At 55.0% G+C, this 22,799-nt stretch overlaps 1 protein-coding gene across 2 annotated transcripts in view; it reads left to right on the top strand.

The window, feature by feature from the left end:
- Nucleotides 1-22,799, top strand: part of TENM4 (teneurin transmembrane protein 4) — a 371,175-nt gene that overhangs the window by 143,842 nt on the left and 204,534 nt on the right. The window contains exons 4-5 of one of the 2 annotated variants that reach the window (XM_056115823.1): nt 6,517-6,615; nt 8,316-8,551. In XM_056115823.1, the coding sequence (XP_055971798.1) occupies nt 6,517-6,615; nt 8,316-8,551 (335 nt within the window). The remainder of the gene's footprint in view (nt 1-6,516; nt 6,616-8,315; nt 8,552-22,799) is intronic. The other variant, XM_056115822.1, reaches the window with a different exon arrangement.

Here is a 22,799-nt window from a genome sequence, read left to right as displayed (position 1 = left end):
TCTTCAAGCCCCCTGGGGGTTTGTTGGCCTTTTTCTTCCATTTTAGTGTTGAGGTAGGCAATAAGCATTCAGTGGAGAAAAGTTAGAGAAGGGGAGTGAGCATGCGAACTGTCCGTACCTACCACCAAGTGTCATCTTCACTAACACGTCGGTATATAACCTCATATGTGACATTTTATGTAGAGTATCTATATACGTGCATCATGCTATGTATGTACTTAATGCTTAATATATGTATGTGCATGCATGGGTGCAAGCATGTTTATCAGCATCTCCCCAAGCCTGAGCCTGCTCTTGGCCTTTGCCTACACTCTTGAACATCTGTTTGCAGGATTTATCCTTCTTCCCACTTGGCCCAGCAAAGTCCTGCTAATTATCGAAGACCCAGATGTTCGAGGTGTACTTCCTCTGTTACTCCAGAATTCGGTTCATCTGAAAATGACTTGAAGCTGGGTGGGTGTGCTGCCCAACGTGGCCAGCCCAATTAGAATTCATGCTGAATGCAGTTCAGTTCACCGTTGGCCATGGTTGGTTGATGACACAGTGCTAACAAGATTCTATTTAAGAGGGATTGATGTGGGCCCAGAGAGATAGGACAGGGGTAAGGCACTTGCCTTCCATATGGTCAACTTGGGTTCAATCCCCAGTATTGCATATGGTTCCCTGAGCACTGCTCAGAGTAAACCCTGAGCACATCTGGGTGTGGCCCTGAAGTCAAGAAAATGAAATAAAATGAGAGATCATTGTCAAATCTGACAGTGAGAACCGCCGGTTATTTTGACTAGATAGTTGAAGTGAAGCGAATATGGGCTATAGAGCCAGAGGAATCTGGATTTTTATCTTGGCTTTAATACTGACCAGCCAGGTGAGTTTTCAAACTTGGATTTCCCGTCTGTAATTGGGATAAGAATCCATGCCTCTCGGATTGGGAGGAAATAGGTAAATACTAAGTGAAAAGCTCAAAGCACATGTCTGACACTACAGGACTCCTATAAAACTATCCCTCCCCCCTTCTTTTTTCACTTACATCTGATTCTCATACTCCCCTATCAAAGTCACTCTGAAAATATTGAGCCCCTCCTTGCTGGGAGAGTTGAGTGAGATCCCAGGAGGAAGGTTGTGCATCCTCTTTTCTCTTTTGAGAAAATGAGTTTTAGGATGGAGTTCCAGTTGTAGAAGTATAGGACACTCCCTGCTGTGATCACCCAGGACCCAGGAACAAGAGTCAGGTCCTTTCTGGGCTCAGATACCTACCCCGGGGCTTCCTGGCTGCAGAGCTCAGCCTTCTGTGTCCTTGGTCTCAGTAGGACCAAAGAAAGATGAGTAACTTCTGCACTGATCAGTTCAGCTGCATGAGGAATGACTCCAGATCTCAGAGGCTTCCAAGCCCACCAGCTGCTCACCAGGGACAGGGCATCCGGGGCTCAGGAAGAGTCAGCTGGCCGGCTCTGCTCCTTGTGGACAGCCCATGTGTGTGCTGTAGCTGCTGGGCTTGCCTGAGACCAAGGGAGAGTCTGGGGTGCTGGTCTCTGTGGGACCCCTTCTCTCTCATAGGCGCCCCCTGGTTCTCGCCACATGGTCTTCCCAACAAGGACTTTTACCCCATACTCAAGACTCGGGTTGCAATCCAGAGACAAAAGCTATTGACCTTCCTATAAGCTTGCCCTTGAGCTGGCATGGTGTCACCTATGCCAAGTGTTTGTCAAAGCACTCCCAGGCCAGCCAGGCTCCAGAGGAGGGATGGTAGGTACACATCTCCCAGGGGGAAGGGCCATGGATTTGCCCCCACATAAGTCACCAGCCTGCGTCCTAAGGTGGATGCATCACCGTCTGCAGGCATCTTAGCACACACTGAGCGGTTGGCAGCTTCCCTGCCAGGCTAGTTGTCAGTTAATGCACACGGCTGCCTACTGTGGCTTGGCCGGTGAGGCAGTTATGGGAGCAGACCTCACACAAGGGTAAGTACAGCCTGAGGGGTAAGTGCAGGGCCTGTGCTATGAGGGGCACTTTGCAAGTAAATATTCGTGCATGGAAGAAACCGGATGCTGGTGGGTAAGACCTGGGTGGGGATAGGGAAGATTTCCCGTGGGCCAGATCTGGGGGGCTGAGAGGTGAAGAGTCCGCGTCCCCATGTCCCGGACAGAGTTGGGGAGGAAGAGAGGTCCTGGGGGAGGCCCCAATGGGCATAAGCCTAGAAGCCCAAGGGCGCCTCCTGGAACCGGTGTAGAGCTCTGAACGGCTGTCCACGTCCTTCCGGAGAAGGGGCCCGGAAGGGGTGTCTCCTGATGCCAGAGCAGCTGTGGGCAGCCCTGTCCTCGATGCCCAAGCCAAGTCTTGATTGAGATTTTCATGTCAATGGCCAAGCCTTCCTCCATAGCAGCGGGAGTTAGCACACGTGTCTCCAGAGAAAGGCAGGCGGGCGGAGGTAGAGCGAGGACACAGTTACCCAGCCTCTTCGTGAGGGCAGAGCAGAGCCCCCTAGAAGGAGGCTGGGCATCTCCATGCCTGTGAGAGCTGGGGGAGGGGCTTTCAACCCCACGCTGCTTCCGAGCTCCATCCCAGAAGAACCCTCGAGGTCAAGGACAGCCTGCTCAGCCGTCCACACTGCTGTGTCACCCTCTGAATTGGATTCAGGCTGATTCGCCACCCGCAGGCTCTTGCTGTAGGAGGGGAGCACCTCTGAGCTCAGGCCTGCGATGGGAGTCAGGGCCCATCTCGTAGCCCGGGGATCAGCAGCCCTGTCCACTTTTCAGAATGAGAGACTGTCCTGTGCTTACCACTGTGTTCACTGGCGCCCCTTAGAGGGGGACTGTGTTCTCAGTGAGCCCGGCCGTCCCGCATGCCAGGGAGCTGGACAGTGGTCCCTGGGTGGGGTCTGGGCACGCACAGCCTTGCAAACTCTGACAGACCAGCCATGGCTGCCTGAAGGGTACGTGGTGGGGAGGAAGCCAGCCATACCAGGGAACCAAGTGGGCACGAGCCCCCGGCTTGGGCACATTGGGTGGCCATGATGCCTGCAGCTCCAGAGTCTTTCCAGGGCCCCTCATGAGCTCCCTCACTGAATGCCCATGGATTTGGGGTTGGTCAGGGTGGGGTGGGGGGTGTCATTTTGGCATCGCCTGCCTGGCACAGGCTCAAACCCCAGATATCCAGAAGGAAGGCAAATCTTCAGCAGGAACCACTGTTGGCCTAGTAGTTTAGGTATAGAGGGTTAGTGAATGATACTCCTCCACCCGCTCCCCAGACCTGTTCCAGCTGGCTCAGGCAGGACAGAGGGATGGAGTCAGACAGGCCGTTTCCTACTGAAGTGAAGGGAGTGGCAGATACAGTAAGGAGAACCCAGCTGTGCCACCTCAAGGCACTCGACCCCAGGCACCAGGCTCTGTGCATGTGCCAGCTTTGTTGGACCAAGCAAGCAGTGACCGACAACCCACTGCTGTCCGGACACAGGTGCCGAGCAGTTGGGCAGCAAGCAAGATGGAGAAAATCCCTGTGCTGACATTAGGGGAAGGAACACATTAAAAAGATCATGGGGCTGGACCAATAGCACAGCGGGTAGGGCGTTTGCCTTGCATGTGACCAGCCCGGATTCGATTCCCAGCGTTCCATATGGTCCCCCGAGCACCACCAGGAGTAACCCCTGTGCATCGCTGGGTGTAACCTGAAAAGAAAAAAGAAAGAAAGAAAGAAAGAAAGAAAGAAAGAAAGAAAGAAAGAAAGAAAGAAAGATCGTGTATATGTATGTCTACGTGGCTGTGGGAGTGAGTGTATATCTTGTTGTGTGATGGGGTGTGGGCTGGGAGGGAGGAATCGGGTGGAAGACATCAGGGTTAAGTGATAAGAGAGGGTGTGATCCAGGCAGATGTTGGGGAGCATTGGACCAGAGGAAGCAAAGAGTGAGCCTGCCAGGGAAGGGCAAGGAGGCCGTGTGTGAGCAGCGGAGCACACATCAGGGCCCAGGTCCCCCCCACTCCGTACAGGAGCTGAGACGCCCACCCCAACCCCAGCACTGGGCCTTGGGCACACTCTGGGGCAGTCCCTGGGGATGCCCAGTGCCCAGAGGCCTGGCTCCTTCCTGTCCTCACACTGTCCCTGAGGATGTCCAAGAGAGCATACCTCCGGGTGGGATTTAGGGCCTCTCCTCACTGTGGTCTGTAGGGACACAGGATCCTGGGCAGAGCCTCAGGGGGTGAGGTGGGGGATGAGTTAGGAGGTAGGATGCGAGGGCAGCGCTGAGGTCACACACTGCCCCATTGGCTAGGCTGCATCTTCCTCAGCAACAGGCTCCAGCGAAGCCCCCGTCCTGCTTTGCCAGCCCGCAAAGCAAAGGTGATAGATAGCCTCAAGAGTTGTTGACAGAGAATCACATCTGCAATAGAGAATTGGTTGCGAAACTCCCGAACCAGCCAGTGAAAGATGGAGAGTAGGTGTGGGTAAAACTTATATTAGCATTATACTCACATTATTTGGCTTCTGTAATATTTATTTTTTGCTTTTTGTTTTGTTTTGCTTTGTTTTGCTTGGGGCAGTGCACCCAGCAGGGCTCAGGGGACCCTTTGGGGTGCCAGGGACGGAGCCCAGGTCAGCTGCGTGCAAGGCCAGCATCTTGCCTTGTACTGTCTCTCCCGCCCAGTCTTTGCTGGGTTTCAATATTTCTCAGTTGGCCCTCGGAGCCCCCTAGTGAGCTAAACATCGTCACCCCATTTTACAGACCAAGGAAGGAAGGCAAGATGAACGGTTTAACCCAAAGTCATACTGCAAAAAAATAAATAAAGCTGCAGAACAGGGCCTTGAATCAGGCTTTTTTTTTAAAATCTCAATAATTGCTCAAAATCAAAAAGAAGGTCTGTGGTCAGTGGGGCCCCAAACCCAGCTCCCTGCAACTGGCCATTCCTCCACAGCCTTCAGGCCCACGCAGCTTCTGCCAGAGAAAGGTTCCCCGCTGGGTCCCTGCGGCCCGGGGTCCAAGGATGGAGAACAGGATCCAGGCCACTCTGGGTCGGGGACACCGTGTAGCAGGCCAGGCTGCCCTCCTCAAAGGGCCAGGGGGCATCTTCGTTCTGGTAAGGCAGTCGTGTTGCCTCAGCAGTAGGGGGACAAAGCGCCTCCCTTCTGTCTCCTGGCACACAGTGTCCTCACACAGCCCAGAGCCCCAGAGTATGTCCCATCCACCTGGAGGCTGTAGGAAATGTGGTTTCCCAGGCCCCACCCCAGCACCCTGGCATTGGAGGGGGCAGCCCCCCAGAAGTGAGCAGTGCTTTGCTGGTTTTGAGACCCCTGCCTTAAAGGAAAATGGCCCCACTGCAGAGATGGTACAGTGGGTAGGGCATTTGCCTTGCATGCAGCTGAGCCAGGTTCTACCCGCAGCACCACAGAGGGGTCCCTGAGCCCTGCCAGCACTGATCCCGGAGTGCAGAGTCAGCAGTAAGCCCTGAGCACCACTGAGTGTGGGAAGGAAGGGAGGGAGGGAGGGAGGGAGGGAGGAAGGGAGGAAGGAAGGAAGGAAAATAGTAAGGGAGAGAGGGAGGGAAGGAGGGAGGGAAGAAGGGAGGGAGGGAGGGAGGGAGGGAGGAAGGAAGGAAGGAAGGAAGGAAGGAAGGAAGGAAGGAAGGTGAGGGAGAAAGAAGGGTAGAGAGGAAGGAAGGAAAGAAGGAAGGGAGGAAGGAAGGGGAGGGAGGGAGGAAGGAAAGAAGGGGGAAGGAAGGAAGGAAGGAAGGAAGGAAGGAAGGAAGGAAGGAAGGAAGGAAGGAAGGAAGGTGAGGGAGAAAGAAGGGTAGAGAGGAAGGAAGGAAAGAAGGAAGGGAGGAAGGAAGGGGAGGGAGGGAGGAAGGAAAGAAGGGGGAAGGAAGGAAGGAAGGAAGGAAGGAAGGAAGGAAGGAAGGAAGGAGGGAGGGAGGGAGGGAGGGGGGGAGGGAGGGAGGGAGGGAGGGAGGGAGGGAGGAAGGAAGGAAGGAAGGAAGGAAGGAAGGAGGGAGGGAGAGAGGAAGGAAGGGAGGGAGGGAGGGAGGGAGGGAGGGAGGGAGGAGAGTGAGAAATTGGCTCCAGGAACTCTGGGTGCCCTGCTCTTTGGGCACAGAGGCAGATGTAAAGCCCACCAAGGCCGAGTTCAGAACCAGGTTCAGGTGTGTGGGAGACCTCAGCCAGTGCTGCCCCCCTTCCTGGTCTCTGCTTCCTGGTGGAGCTGTGGAGACAGGAAGGAGAGGGCAGTGGCCACCTTGCTCGGTGCTGGGCTGGGGTCAGTCAGTCCCCACCCCAGGGACGAGCCGGGACAGCAGCTGCCTGGAGTTCAGGTTGGTAACAAGAACCCCACTGGCTGCTCGGGGCCAGGGGCGCCCCCCACCCCCACCCCGCGCTGTGACGTGCACTCGGCCGTGCCAGGCCCCAAGAACCACCCTGCCCGCCCCCCCCCCGCCTCCCTGCTGGACTCCTGCACAGCCGCACGGGCCCCTGCGTGTTCTCGACCCGCCTCATCCGTGCATGACTCATCGCTCCATTCATGTCTCCATGTGTGCGTAGACACCTAGGCAAGCAGCCCTTCCTCGGGTCCTTGCAGGACACCGTCATTGAGATGGACATTCTCAGCGCCTCCCGCCACGAAGGGGCTTACAGTGACGGGTAGGTGCCCTGCCCCCCACCGTGTGTGTCTGCGCGGCCCCCACTGCCTGCCTGCCTGCCTGCCTGCCTGCCGGGCTCTCAGGGTGGGCCTGAGGCTGTCCCGCATGGCCATGCCCAGGTTTCTCCCTGGCTCGCTCGTTTGCCCCCACCCCCACCCCTACCCCCGCCCCATATTAACAGCTGCCTCGGCTGTCCTGTTAATATGCAGCGCCCAGCATCTCATTGGCTGCCTGCAGCACGCTGACACCATCTGCTCGAGCCCTGTTGGGTTGGGAGTTTGCAGCCCAGACCTGACTTTCTGTCCTGGCCCTGGCTGGGGATTCTCTGGCCGGGCTCCAGATTACACCCTCCCACCTCGGTGTAGCCTTGACCCAAGAGACAGCAAGTGTTCGCCGAGCACGGCCCCATTTTCTAGGCAGCGTGCGGCTCTCCCCACGGTGGCCAGAGCCACGCCGGGCAGTGTTCCCGACACCTCCTGTGGCCACGGCCGGCAGGCGTGTGAGCTGCTCGGCCAGCTTGTTCTCCTGCGGGCCCCCGGCAGGCTCAGAGAAGGTGGCGTGGACTCACACAGGGTCCCGGGCCAGGTGGCAGCCACCAGGACTCTTGACAGGGGCAGGCCTGGGTGGCGGCTCCCCGCCTCCCGCGCTTTAGAAAGTTCAGGATTCCGGTTCCCCAGGAGCAGAGGCACAGCGCATAGAACAGGTGAGGGGGTCCGAGCTGCTGCGTCTGCAGGGCAGGACTGGAGACGATTTGCAAGTCCGGCCATCACTTAAAGAGCAGCTTTGTTTTTCCCCTCAAGAAACAGCGCCCCTGTCCCGCCCTCCCCAGGGAAGGGTCTGCACACTGACATCTGTTGCGTTGGTGATGTGTGCCTGGCCTGGGTGGCGTCCCTGGGTGAGACTGCCCCGTCCCCGTGCTGGGCTGGGAGGACCTGTCCTTGTGCGTCCTGTTTTGTGGTCTGGTGCGTGGGTGTCCTTCCTCCATCTCTGCTACCTTCTCTGCTGTGTCTGTGCTGTTCTCTCTCTCTCTCTCTCTCTCTCTCTCTCTCTCTCTCTCTCTCTCTCTCTTCTCTCCTCTCCCCTTCTCTTTTCTCTACCATCTCTCCTCTCTCCTTCTCTCTCTCCATCTCTCTCACTCTCTCCTCTATCTTCCTCTTTCTCCCTTTATCTCCTCTCTCGCTCTCCTCTTCTCTCTTCTTCCTCCATTCCCTTCTCTCCCTTTCTCCTCTCTCCCTCTCTCCTCTTTCCTCTCTCTCCTTTCTGGAGCGATAGCACGGCGGTAGGGCGTTTGCCTTGCGCGCAGCCAGCCCGGCCGAGCCGGGTTCGATTCCTCCGCCCCTCTCGGAGAGCCCAGCAAGCTACCGAGAGTATCTCACCCTCACAGCAGAGCCTGGCAAGCTCCCCGTGATGTACTCGATACGCCAAACACAGTAACAACAAGTCTCACGATGGTGGCGTTACTGGGCCCGCTCGAGCGAATCCATGAACAACGGGTGGACAGTGCTACACTCCTTTCACTCCCTCTCCCTCTCCTCTCTCTCTCCACTCCCTCCTCCTTCTCTCTTCTCTCTTCCCCTCTCTCTCTCTCTCTCTCTCTCTCTCTCTCTCTCTCTCTCTCTCTCTCCCAGACTCCTCTGCTTGCTGTCACTCCTCCTGTGGCCCGTGGGCCCTGACGCCCTCTGACTTCTCTCCCCGCTGCAGGCATTTCCTCTTCAAGCCGGGGGGCACCTCGCCACTCTTCTGTACCACGTCGCCCGGGTACCCCCTGACCTCCAGCACCGTGTATTCCCCCCCGCCCCGGCCCCTGCCCCGCAGCACCTTCTCGCGGCCGGCCTTCAGCCTCAAGAAGCCATCCAAGTACTGCAACTGGAAGTGCGCGGCCCTGAGCGCCATTGTCATCTCAGCCAGCCTGCTCGTCCTGCTGGCCTACTTCGTGGGTAAGCGCCCCCCCCCCCCGCCCCGCCTCACCCGGCTGCCCTGGGACCCCCGCGTCTCTCAAGGCAGACGCCCAGAGCTGGGGCATGGGGGCAGCAGTCGCTGGGCTGCCTCTCCACCCCCGGCTGTGCTGTGCAGGATACACCAAGCCTGGTGTGGTGACACCAAGGTTGAAGCAGATGCACCCGCTGAGGCCAGTGGGCGGGGACAGCAGGCAAGGTAGCCACTGGGAACTGCCCCCACTGGCCCCGTTCTGCCTCCTCCGGGAGGTCGATGTGAAGGAAGCAAAACTGGGAGCCAGCAACAGTCTGGGCTCAGGTCCGGAATGAAACCAGAGAGGCCAGAGCAACAGCAACGTTGGTACGGCACTTGCCTCGCACACATGTAACCTGGGTTAATCCCGGCACCCTGTGAGGTGCCCCCAAGCCCCGGAAGGAAGGACCCATGAACAGGGCCAGGACTCAGCCCTGAAACTGTGGTCAGGAACTCCAGACAGACCCCGTGTGAGGGCTGATGCTGCACCTCAGAGAGCCCCGCGCAGCTCCAGCCAGGCCCAAGGGTCCCTCCTGCACCCCTCGTGGGCTACATTCTGAATGCCGAGCCAGGAGTAAGCCCCGAGCATCACCGGGTGTGGCCCCAAACCCAAACAAGCCTCCTCCCTTAGCTTCCCGCTCTGCTCTGCCCCCAGACAAGTGCTGGCTTCCGAGCAGATGCACTGAGGAGTCATCCACGGCGGTCGTGGGGTGTGCCCTGCTCCATTCTGCCCGTGCTCCTGGCATCTGCAGACTCAGGGGGCTCTTGCTGACTCAAGACCTGGGCCCCGTGCTGGAATCAGCTGGTTGTCTGAGCTAAAGGAGCCTGTCCCGCCGAAGCCTCCTCGCTCGGCAGGGCGCTTGACAGAGGAGAGGGGTCTGGGACGGGGAGCACGGCCACACCAGCGCCGGCCGCCGCTTGCTCTGGCCTGGAGAAGGGGCGCAGTGGCAGTGTGCCTACGGCCATTGCTTTTCTCTCAGGGGTTCAGTGTCTTCAAGCCAAGGAGTCAGGAGGGTGACCGGGCGCCATGCGAGATCTCGTCCCTCTCTCTCGAGCTGCTAGACGCCGCCTCTGCTTCCACCGGCTCTCTGCTCGGCTTCTGCTGGGCTTGTTTGGGTTTGGGGCCACACCTGGTGATGCTCGGGGCTTACTCCTGGCTCGGCACTCTGAATCACTCCGCCAGTGCTCAGGGGACCCTCTGGGATGCTGGGGATGGAACTCGGGTTGGCTGCGTGCAAGGCAAACGCCCTCCCCGCTGTGCGATCTCTCTGGCCTCTCTGCTGGGTTTATTTTTCTGTGAAGACCGTCCAAGCCTTTTGTGGCCCCAGGCTGCCTGCTTGCTGCTGAGGAAATGGTGTCACACAGGCACCTGAGCGGCCATACAAAGGGCTACCACCACAGTCCAGGGCAGAGAGAACATGGATGACATCCAGGCATCTACTAACCCGGCCAGCCCAGGGCTCCTGGCCCCGTGGGTGCGTGTGATTGATGTAGACGGGACTGCAGGGAGGGTTTGGGGTTCCAGCGCCACCACCCGGCTTGCGCGAGTATCTCCAGTGCTCCCAATATGGTGTCCCCCTCGCCCCAAGCACAGCTAGTGGCAGTGTCCAGTGGATGACCTCATTTCTCTCCCACACTGAGAGGACCATGCGGGATTTTGTTTTTCATTCAGCTGACCATACCGGGCACCCATGTGGAACCAGGTGCACATGGGCCTCAGAGGGTGAGCGGCTGGGCCCCCCTCCGGAGGACTGTAGAGGACGGAGCAGAGGAACAGGAGTGCTCAAGGCAGCTCTGGACTCTGGGAACGCCCTACCTCAAAGAGCTGAGGGAGGCTTTTGGGGGAGGAAATGGGGGCTGGGGAGAGTTGGAGGGGGTTTGTTTAAGGGGTACAGTTTGGGAACCATGATAGTGCTCACAACTTACTTCTGGCTCAAGGATCACTCCTAGCTCAGTGCTCAGGGATCACTCCTGGCTCAGTGCTTAGGGATCACTCCTGGCTCAGTGTTCAGGGATCACTCCTGGCTCAGTGCTCAGGCAACCATGATTAGGAATTGAACCAGGATCAGATGCATGCAAGGCAAACGCTCATCTGCTTTCCTGTTTCTCTGGCCCTGAGATTGTTTTAACTGAATCTCAAAGTGGGGCCCGGCTTAGGGCTAGATGATAATTATGGGGTCAGGGTGCTTGCCTGCACCTACAGGGGCTCGTGTGTGATCCCTGCATGCCCCCTGTATCCCTCTGCCCACAGCACTGCCAGGTATAGCCTTCATTTGCTCTCTCCTCCCCCCAACAGAGCACTGGTGCCCTGAGCGGCACTGAACCATCCACTCAGCTGACAAGTACCCTGAGAGTAGCTCCAGGGGGTGCCACAAAGAACAAAGTAGGTGCTGTCATTGATCGTTAATCAGCACGGACTGGGCCGTTGCAGGATTTGGGTCTAACTGTTAAGATCTATTTGGAGATTTAAGTTAAGGGACTTAACTGGATGGACAACAGAAGCCTTTGGAAAGGTTGTAAGGAGTAGCAAGACAATAATCAGCTTTTCATGTATTTGGGTCAAGGAGATCAGGTGTCCTTCTGAGGTTGACTTGAGAGAGTTTCTGCCTCAAGCGAGGAGGGGTGACATTTCTGTATAGTGGCCTTGCCAAGAATGAATGCATCCTTCTGGTCAAGCCCCATCAATATAGGAACGTTACCAGTTGACTGTAGATTCCATTGCCAAGGGCCGGAGACATGTCCAGTGTTCTCTGTTACCTGGAGACTGACAGCTCATGCCCAGCCGCTACCTCAGGGAATTCATGCCCAACTGCTCTCCCTTACTGCTGGTCCTGGAGGGACTTGCCCCTGCCCCCCAGTCCTGATGAGAAAGCTGACGTGAGCCTTGGCTGGAATGGGTGGTCATGATGGCCGAGCCAGTGACTGCAGCTGGAGCTTGTCCCCAGTCTGTCCTTGGCCTCCAGGACAGGATTGACCAGGAGGCCTGCTCACTCCACTGGAGAAGAGGACGGGAGGGATCAAGGGATTCGCGTCCTGCTGTTTGGCCATAATCACAGGCTCTGCTGACTAACGTGGAAGAAACTCTCAATTATTAAAAATCGAATTAATTGTCTCGGCCAAGCACAAATATCCTTTCACGAAGATTCCTTTCTAGCAGACCAACTGATCTAATCAACAGGCAAAAGCACAGATATTTAATTAGATTTTTGATGAAAATTTGTGTTTAATTTCAAGTATAATCAATTATTAATTACGGTAATGAGTGAGTCTGGCTGCGTTTACTAATTAACTCATTTAAAAATTATGAATAACCTTTTCATTTGTAATTATTCTCTACATCCTATCAAGTTCCAGAGAAGAATTGCATCAGCTCCCCAGCAGAGCAGGGGTGGGGGCTGGGGTGGGTGTATGCAGGGGGCAAGACTGAGGTGTGCCCATTGAGCCTGTGAGCTGTGGGTCTAGACAGGGGGTCCTGTGAGGCCCTTTGACAGGGCCCGCTTCATGGCTGGAGAGTCTGTGGAGGAAGAGGCCGGTGACCTCTGGATCCTGGGATATGTGCAGTTATTGTCACAGGCAGCCAGAGAGACTAGAGCCTGGACTTATGACCCACAGGCTATGGGGTGCAAGGTGTGGCCTTTGACCTTTTTAGTCCTCCTGGCCTGGGCTGGGAACCTGGGGCCGCCTCTTCCCAAGCCCGGGATGTTTCGTCTCAGAGGAGACTTGAGCCAACACGTCCGTGTGGCCCCACTCACCCGCTCTCCCCACTCCTCCCCCTCTCTCAGTGTCACTCTGAGTACCTTCCCTGCCTTCTCAGCCCTGAAGAAATCAAATCTCTTGGCTAAAGAAAACCAGAACTGACGCGAGTGGGAGGTTAGCTATGCGTGCAGGCACAAAGCTTGGACCAGCGGGCCAATTGTCATTGGAACATTCTCGGGGTGGCAGGCCAGGTGGAAGCGGGAGCAGGAATAAGACCCACTGTGGGTGGTGGGTCCCTCCCCAGGCCAGCAGCTGCCTTTGCCTGGGGGGTCACTCACCTGCACTCTCCCTTGTTCTGAGCATGGGGCTGTGCTTGTCTCATTCACTTTGACATCTCCTAACCCTGAAGGTGGTCATCCCTCAATGCGTGGAGGCTCCCTGGCCCATCCACTGGCACAGGGTCAGTGGCAGTATCATTCTTGTCCCCCAGTCAAGCCCCCAAAGGGCTCCAGAGCTGGAGTTCTTCCCGGCCTCCCCACCCTTTCATTCCGAGCTCAGTCCTAAGCATTAGGCTGTTTTACCCTCTCAGTGTTTGGTGTTTTCTGCTTATCATTGGTCTGGTGGTATGTCTCTTTTCTTTGGATGGGCACTAATGGTGGTTCTGTGAGATGAAAGTTCTAGAAAATTCTAGAAAGTTCCTTGTGTGGATTTTCTCGAAGAAGGAACCAGAGCTAAGCAAAGAGAATGCACAGGGTCACAAAACTGATAAAGAACAGGACTTCAGGGGCTGGAGTGATAGTACAGCGGGTAGGGCATTTGCCTTGCACACAGCCAACCCGGGTTCGATTCCCAGCATCCCATATGGTCCCCTGAGCACTGCCAGGAGCAATTCCTGAGTGTAGAGCCAAGAGTAACCCCTGTGCATTGCTGGGTGTGACCCCCCCCCCACACAAAAATAAAGAACAGGACTTCAGGGATCATCCTTGGATGGCCTGCACCATCTACAATAGCAGATGTGGAAGTCAGACTCTCTTCACTCCTGGCTCCATCCCTTGCTGATTCCATCTGATCAAGCTTTATGACTTCTCAGTTTTCCTTCTTGGAGCATGTGTGGCTGGGCATTTAGCCCCATAGCAGGAGAGAGAGCTGAGTATAACCACGGTGGAGAATTGGGGTGCTTTGAAGCCGGGGTTCCTGTCTTCCAGTCTCAGCCCCGCTGCTCACAAGCTTTGCCGCCTTCGACAGGTTGCTGTAAACCGCTCTCAGCCTCAGTTTGCCCATCTGCTCAGCGAGAATAATTCACGGGGCTGTTAAATCCCGGTCAGATAACTTGCAAAATTATCACCTGGCCTTGAGTTAGCTCTCGCTCAAAGTTAGATGCTCACATCCTCCTGAATAGGGTGGTTCTTGCCGTTAGCATCAGGACTGAGTTTCTGGCCTTGTGCTCCCAGCCTGCGTCAGTCACAGCGCCGGCGCGAGCCGGCTGGGGGAGCTGTCAGGAAACATTTGTCGGCATGTCGCTCTCTTCCTGGGGAAGCCGCCTCGAGAAGAATCGTTACCCAAAAAGCACCTCTCGTCATTTCTTTAACTAGGACAAGAGTCGATTTTTGCTTCCCCGAGAGTTCCTGTACCCAGATAAAACTGACAGCTTGCTTGCATGCGGGATCTCGTGTAAGGAACAGACACTCAGTGCTTGCCGGAGAGCCGTGGATGCCTGTTTGGCTGCCTCTTCAGGTGCCTGTCTCGGAATAGGAGAGACCAAACAGCCTTGTTAGTCGTATGAAAGCCAGGAACAGCACCACATTGCAAGGAGACCCCTGGGGCCGGAGCAATAGTATATATATATATATATATATATATATAATAGTGGGGAGGGCATTGCCTTGCACTCCACCAACCCGGGTTCTATCTCTGGCACCCCACATGGTCCCCTTACGCCTGCCAGGAGTGATTTCTGAGTGCAGAGCCAGGAGTCAGTCCTTGAGCTCCGCTGAGTATGGCCCTAAATCAAAACACCCAAACAAGGAGGCCCCCAGCAGGGCTGGATGGGCGCTTCTGCCCTCGAATGGCTTGTGTTCCTGCCAGTGCTGGGACTTCTTGGTGCAACTCCGGGGAAGGAGGATGGGCTGTGAGGACAGTTCCTTGGGAGCCTCAGCTCTGCCCCTGCTGTCTGGGGACTGACCATTCTGTGACTCGGTCCCCACATCTACAAGAGGGAAATATTAGTGTGCACCCATTATGCAGCTTTGGTGAGAGGATATTGAGGAGACCACGGCTCCTGTCAGAGCAGGGGTCCCTGCAGGTGCCCTGGGACCCTGTGCCCCTCCTGGACCCTCCTCGGAGATGGAGAAGTCAGCCCTGTGAAGCCCCTCCCAGGCTGCTCCACTAACACCAGGCACAAGTGCCAGCCTGAATATTCCATCACGCTCTGTGGTAATGGAAGTGGCTTATATTCTATTTATTTTTGGTTTGGAGCCACACCTGGAGATGTTCAGGGTTTACTCCTGGCTCTGCACTCAGGAATCACTCCTGATGGGGACCATATGGGATGCCGGGCATCAAAGCCAGGTCAGTTGCATACAAGGTAGACACCCTCCACGCTGTTCTCTCACTCCAGCCCCGAATTTGATTCTTCTTTAAATTGGGTCCTGTTTCTCACCTCTACCAAGCCACTGACTGTGGATTGGTTGGGGGTGAGGGGGTAGGAGGTAATCTGAAACTTTGCTCTTCGGGGTGTTAGTCTAATTTGGAAGTGAGAATGTTGCTAAGCTTACTTGTCCCTTCTCAAACTGCAGTTAGAGAGCTGTTGCGTGTTGGAATAGCATTGCAGTGCGTGGGCCTGGCCGAGCCTGGAGTCACGGGGTGGCAGAGTTGGGAGAGGCGCACCGACCGGTAGTGGAAGTGCAGCCTCTGTGGCTTGCTGACATTGGCACCCTCCTGCTCTAAGCGGAAGTTCAGCCCAGAGGCCCAGGTCGCTGCCTGTATCTGGAGGACCGTGGCTGGTTGGTCCCTGTGCCTGACGTTCTTGCACTGCTGGGCCTCTGTCCCCAGCACAAAGCCTGGCACATGGTTGAATAAAAGCCCTGCAGAATGCCCAATGGGCCCTGGGATCACACCAGGGGCTGCAGGCGGGAGCAGAGAGGAGTGTTGTCCATCCAAGGACTCCTACAGGAGTCCTCCAGGCAGGAGAGAGGACTGGAGTGGCAGCCCTTGTGCTTGTGAGCCCCTGTCTACAACCGACTCGCTCAGCTCAGACACCGCAGCTTCCTGTGCCCAGGCCCACTGCTCTTGGGGGCCCGTTGTTCTGAGCCAATTGGAAGACTTGTTTCTTCTCTCTTCCCCCTAGGCCTTCTGGGTGGGAGCTATATAGATCTCACTTGACGGCCCCAGGAATGGGAAATGGAGATGGAACTTGATGGAACTTGCTTGATCTTTTGGGGGAAAGAAGAAAGCGGTAAAGATGCAGGTTCTTGTATGTTTGCCTTTCTGAGATTAGGTGATCTTGGAGATCTCTTGGACATCTTATTATGACATCTTATTATCTCATTCCAACTTTGGACAAACTGGCAGGTTACCGAATGTAGCCTGCCCACATGGCAGTCTGGCAAACTCCCCGTGGCATACCCAATATGCCAAATACCAGTAACAATGATGGGTCTCATTCTCCTAAAGAGCCTTGAATATAATCTCAGGGCTAGGCTGAAGGAGATGTTACTGGGGCCTGCTTGAGGCAATCGACGAATAACAGGATAATTTGTGATTTTGTGATTGTGAGATTAGGTCCTTCCTTCAGGCGGCTCCATGGGGCATTGCTGACAGTGAGGTTCTCATAGCGAGACTACAGACACCTACACTCAGTTGTTAGGGGCCATCCCTGCAGGACAGACTTTCATTCCATCTGGAGTAAGTAGCAGGATTGATTGTTCCCAAGCTCAGGCCTGCAACTGGAGGGACAAAGTCGGACAAGCGAGCCTCACTACCTTCAGAGTCAGGCCCAGGGTTTCATGCATGCCATCCAAGGTCAGAGCGGACAGTGCAAGTTTACAGCTGGGGGATTGAACCCATGGTCTTCAGGAACCTACAGGAGTGAACCATTGGTTCTCATGTGGGAGGCCAGATGCAATCTCCCCAAGGCACCACATGTTATACATCATGAAAGGAAGCAAAAGAAAAGTAAAATGTGGGTGGTGGAGAGATAGTACAGCACACTTGCCTTGCACGCGGCCAGCCTGGGTTCAATCCCTAGCATCCATGTGGTCCCCTGTGCACCCCCTCAGAGTTATTCCTGAGCGCAGGATCACATGTGACCCAAAAATAAACAACAACAACAAAAGTGAGGTGTGATTCCCGGAAGATGGAACAGCCCAATAAAAAAAAAAGACAGAGGAAAGTGTAGAAAAACTGTGGCTGTTTGGGACTCGGTGCCTGATGATCAGATCCCAGTGTCTGTCATACACCTCCCTCATCTAAGGCACAAGTCTCTTTCCCTGATGGCCCAGAGTGTAGACCTGCAGAAACCATCACCACTTTGAGGCGCTGGCCTCCGCCCCCTGCACAGGCGCTCCCTCGGCAAAGCATCGAGACACCCTGCTGCAGCCTCATTGGCACGCTGGTATCCTCCTCCAGCATTGATGTGGTTTGTGTGGAGCACATGGTGACCTTTCCTCAGGCTGCATGAGTGGACACTGAGGTGAGCTGCGTAGACATGATTGGTTTGAGTTTTCATGCTGGGCCCAGAACCAGAACCCATGTCTAGCACTTGTTCCTTGCACCAGAGGCACTTGTCCACACCTGAGGATCAGCCCAAACAGGGGAGAAGGTTTCCATCCTGCACTGGGCTTCCCAGCTCCCATCAGGGGCCCCCTACTTTCTGCACAGCTCTGGCAGCTCCTGGACATTAATAGTTTTACCTTCTACCAGGCAAGCTCCGAGGGTTCTGTCTGTTTTCTCTCTTCATCTTCTGCACAGCCTTATTAATCCCATACATGTTGTTTGTCGGGTACCAGTGCCAGTTGCAGTTCTAGTTTTAGTTTCTCTTCATAGACGAGACGCAGAGGCCCGAGGAAGCTGAAGCGTTGTCCAAAGTGGCATCTCTAGTATTCCCCGAACCCAAGAGTCCTCCAAGCCTGCCCTCTTACTGGGATCTCTGCGTCCCACCAAACCTGACTACAGAGAGGAGGCAGAGAGCTGGAAAGAGGCTCACTTCATTACTCTGAAGGAAAATGTCATCCAGCTTGCCCCATGCAAGCTGCCTCTGCCAGCACCACTGTGGACCAGAGATGTAGGGCGGGGCCCTCATTGGCACCCAGAGTGCTTCAAGTTGTAGAGAAAGAAGGTCGAGATGGCACAGGGGCCCTCGGCACACACTGCATGCCTGAGCCCTACCAGGCTCTGAGCGCGGCCTGGGTACAGCACTTCCTCTGGCAGAGGCTCTGCTCACCGGCATGCAGCTAGGGTTAATGTGTCCTGGAGCCAGGCTTGGGTTTGACTCACAGCCTCCAGCATCATTCACTATGCAGTCCATTCGACTGCAACAACAATATTCGGCACCGCCAGGTGTGGACCTCTGCCACAAGCCGAGCTCCTTGTCTGTGTCAGACTGTGTGTGTCTGCACAGCCAGGCCCATGTGATTCCAGCCAGCCCTGCTTGCATGGGGAACTTGGGAATGATCAAATGGAAGATAGCGGAAGTCAGGATCTGTGCGTTTTTCTTTACCTAAACATTTCTACAGCGAGTGGCTTCCGGCTCCTTCTGCAATGTGCACTGGGCCCACCCAGCAGCCCTGCGTGCGCCCTCACGGTGCAATCCCAAGGGTCTGGGCTAGTCTTATGTATAACTCTTTGCGTTGGTCTGTGCCTTGTGTGATAGCAGTCTTACTTTGATTCACTAGCCATGAAGCCATGAAATCCCAGTGCCTTATGCTTTCAAAAGCACTTGATAAAGTGCCTTTGTTCAATGACCCTTCTGAGAACCCGGGAGATGGCTGTTGTCTGGGTTCTGTCTCTATAGATGAGGGACACTGAGGGCCCCGTCATGACATGACCCTGATGCACTGATGCCTAGGGGCTCAGAGCAGAGCTGGGAGCTTCCACACTGCTCTGTGCACAGAGGAACAGGGGCAGACTTTGTCGGGCAGACTCTGTCGGCGGTGTGTGTGTGTGTGTGTGTGTGTGTGTGTGTGAGAGAGAGAGAGAGAGAGAGAGAGAGAGAGAGAGAGTCCAAGATGGGAAGCGGATCCTGGAGGTCATTTGTTGGGTAAATCGCCGAGATGCTCCCAGACGCAGAGAGCTTGAAGGGTGGGAGGATGTGTTTGAAATAGGGTGGGTGACAGCCATTCTACAGAGTTGTGAATCCACCTGAGCCAGAGGCTGGACAGAAGAGGCATGTCTAGGGGGCAAAATTCAACAGGCCATGCATTCCTGGCAGGCACTGAGGAGCCCAGATGTAGTGATCAAGCCTCTAGAGGCTTTCCAAGGGGCAAAAGCCAGCCCAAACCCCCCCACACTTACACACACACACACACACACACACACTGCCACGTATGCACCCCTTAGCCAGTACCACGTGCCCCAGCACTGCCTGGTGTGGCCTCTATGGGAAAGAGTAAATGGATCGGGGCTAGAGAGATGTCACAGTGCTACTGATTGCCTTTGCACAAAGTCAACCCAGGTTCAGTCCCCAGTACTGCATAGGACCCCTGAACCCCGCCAGGAGCGATCCTTGAGAACAGAGCCAGGGATAAACCCTATCTGTGGTCCGCCAAGTTGTACAGAATAGAAGTCAAGGCTGAGGGTGTGAAGAGGCCTATGAGTGAGCCTATGGTGTTTCCTCCCATCGTTTTTTCTTCTCTGTAGTATCACCGCAGAGGAAACCTATCTGGCTCTGCTGGGATCTGAAGCTGCTCTGTGCCCCTCTGGGAACTCACTTCCCTCGTCTCCCAGGTGACGGCAGTACAGCCTCGAATCCAGAACCCGGTGCTTTCAGAGCACTTCCCCTGGCTTGGTGCGCCATCCCTTTCCAGATGACGCGCAGTCACTGCTGTAGCATAATCTCCCGGGGGGGGGGGGGGCCTAGAACTCTGCAAGGCTGAGACCAGGGCGCGTGTGCACCAGAGAAGGGGAAGCGAGCGTGTTGGGGGAGTTTTGCTCTGTGCCTAGACCAGGGCAGGGGTGGGGTGGAGAACCCCAAAGAGCCAGGAAGCGTCCCAAAGACAGAATCCCTGAAAGCTGAGGACTTTGAAGAGGTCTGTCTCACACACCCAGCCCCACACAGGCTTTTAAACGCTCTTTCAAACATGCCTCCCGTGATAGAGACATCACCTCCCAAGGCACAATCTAGGTGGCAAGCTTTACGTTCAGCTGTCCAACCTCATTCCCCTTGCCCGAGTGAATGTTCCGGAGAGGGAAGGCCTGTCCTAATGCCCCCACAAACGGAAGTGCCCATGAGCTGTGCTGCGGTGGGAATGCCAGCTGTGGGGCCAGTGTCTCGAAGAATATCGGGAGGTGGGGAGGGAGGCCAGCTGCTCTCCGGCCCTGCCACACTGTACCTGCATGGCGACGACTGTGGAAGCTAGCGGCCCACATCCTCCCTGACGCCTGGTGAGGGAGGGAGTGACAAGGACACTCAGTGACTCACTGAGGGGCAGGGACCCTGGGTGGCAGCACCTCCCCACCCAGACCCGAGGCCGGGGCTGCTCTGTGTCCTCTGATTCCAGCTCATCATTGTTGCCCTAAGATGACTGACCCCCCGGCCTTGGTACGGACTGAAGCCCTTCCTTTATGTTGAGAGATTCGGGGGCCCTCTGCTCTGCCCCCTCCCCGAACTACCTCTTTATTATGCACTGGAACCGCAGCAGAGGCACCCTGAGAAGGGGCTGGGGTTTGCAGTCACTTGTCCCAGGACGAGATTGGGGGCTGTCAAGATCAATGGTGTCCATTGTGGATCATTCTGGATTTCCTACGGAAACAAAAAAAAGCACTGAAAAGTAACTCCTTTGTGTCTTTGTTTTGAGGCCCTTAATAAATAAGATGGGGTAAAACAATCGTGTCTTGCCCTGCGCTCAACTCAGCACCATAGACTCAAAAAGGCTGTCACTCTCTCTGGACGGCGGGTGACTGTGTTCCCTGGCTGGCGGTGCCCATGGGCACCTGGCCTCTCACCCCTTCATTCAGAGACGCCTCAAGCAGCTGCTGCCTGCCTGTCACGTCATGTGCCATGTGGGCTGGAACAGACAGACCAGCCACATCCTAAGCTCCAGCAAACGCTTCATGCAGGGGTGAGAGACGGTGGTTTCCAGTGGTAGCCGTTGGTTTCCCCAGAGACAGGCGGGCAAGACAATATATTGACTTGATTGAAAAGTAGCCCCTGTCAGTTCCCGCGGGACCTTGTCAGGCTGCTTTAAAGCAATTTTGCTTTGAGAAACCCTTTTATCCACTGGGCAGATAACTCATGTGTGCGTTGGTGACAGCCAGAGAGAGCCCTCTGCCCCAGAGATGAGCGGGTGGCTGGAGGGGGCCCAGCGACTGTGCAGAGAGCAGCAGGGTTATCTTTGGTAGCTGTCAGACAGAATGAGGGCAGTTGGCGTTGCAGAATCTCACAACGGTAATTGTCACCTTCGCCTGGCGTTCTGGACCCTGGCCCAGTGCAGCTGGAAGGGCACATGCAGCATCTCATTCACTCCTCTGACACAGCCCAGGTTGTCTTCAAGTTGCCAAACAGGCAACTGAGATTCAGGGAGGCCAGTGTCTTGCCCAGAGTCACGGGGCCAGTAGCTAACCCAGCCCTGGAATGTTCTGAGTTGGCTGCCAGGGACGGCCGTTTACTTGACCTCACATGGCTTCTTTGAAAGCTGTGGAGGTCAGCTGTGCTCAGGATAGTCAGGTTGTGGAAAGATGGGCATACCTGAGATGATGAAAGATGGGCATACCTGAGATGATGAACCCCCCAAACAAAAGGTCTCAAACAAGCACATCTGGTCTGGCTGCCAATGGAGACTGGGCCTTACTTTGCTTCTCCATTTTCCATTTGGTTTCTGGTGTCATGACACAGCTGCAGTTAACCATGCCCCTGGACAAACGCCCACACTCTGGGAGCTGCTGGCTGTTGGTCCCAGCCTTGTGGCTTTGTGTCCCTCTGGGGACACTTCGGGGATGCCGCTCTGTCCCTGGGTTTCATTGTCTGCAGGAGGAAGATGACCCCAGTTTTCTTGTGTCTGTGTGAGGATGGAAGGGGTGAGCACACTTCACACATGTCACACATATCCTTCTTCTTGCCTCTGACTCATTCCTGGCTCTCTGACCCATTGCCTTGATGTCGCCTCCCAAGGCCTGATCTTGGTCCTGGTCATCTGTCTTCTTCCTCCTGGGATTGAGTCACACCCTTCCCTTCTCAAGGAAAACTGTGTTAAAGAGTGTTTGGAAATGGTCAGAAAAATTCATCCATAACCCGACCAGTCTAACTCACGACTAAGTATCATTTTTACAAATTCCATTCCAGATTTTCGTTTTCATATCAATACCCTTTTTTATTCCAGTAATGCAGCTAGCTGAAATGTATAACTCTGTGCCTTACCCTCGTTCCTCCTTAGCATATGTTAAGCATTTGCCTCCATCGCTGGTTGTCATTTGCCTCGAATGGTGGTTGTCATCATATTTTTCTAGTGGGCATCACCTTATATTCCATCCAGAGCTTCTCATTTAATGAAGTCATTCTAATTTTAGACATTTAGGCTTCTGGAGGGCTTCCTTTTTCTTTGCTGTGACATTGTTGCTTGAGCGCTCTCTCTCTCTCTCTCTCTCTCTCTCTCTCTCTCTCTCTCTCTCTCTCTCTCTCTCTCTCCCCCCTTGGTTTGGAATTTTTTTAATGCTGTGGCTTTGTAGCAAAACCAAGAATAGAACTTAGGAATGTTACTGTTTGGTTTGGTTTGATTGTGGGGGGCACACCTGGCAATTCACAGGCTTATTCCTGGCTCTGGGCTGAGGGACCACTCCTAGCAGGGCTCAGGGGACCATGTGGGAGGCCGGGGATCAAACCCGGGTTGGCTGTGTGCAAGGCAAGTGCCCTACCTGTGTACTATGGCTCTGACCCCAGCATTGTTTTGTTGTTGTTGTTATTTTCTCTTTGGGCTTTTGTTTTCCCCATTAAAGGACTACAAGTTAATGAAAGCCAGTGACTTCAATTTTATAGAAGTGATGCTTTTTAAAGAGAAAAACAGAACACTAATATAAAAGAAAAAGCAGTTCGTCACGTAGCTGGGTTGACTCTCAGTCCTGTTGAAATGGAAAGTGCCACTTGAATCAACATTTCCTTGAAGTCTTATTTCTAGTCTCTCCTTGGAGCTGTTATTTCATTGATGCAGGCTGGCCTCTGCACCCAAGTTTGGGCAGCAGAAACTCTCCCACAGACGCTGACCTGGGAAACCTCAACTTTGTCAGTCACCTCCTGCTGGTGGCTCTTGGGGAACCCCTCAAAAGCATCTATTGAGAATTTTTCTTTAAAATGTCGGGATGGAGCTTGAACTT

This window comes from Sorex fumeus, unplaced genomic scaffold, assembly GCF_029834395.1.
Source record: "Sorex fumeus unplaced genomic scaffold, SorFum_2.1 ptg000030l, whole genome shotgun sequence".
NCBI lineage: Eukaryota > Metazoa > Chordata > Mammalia > Eulipotyphla > Soricidae > Sorex > Sorex fumeus.
This window is presented reverse-complemented; position numbering and strand designations above follow the sequence as displayed.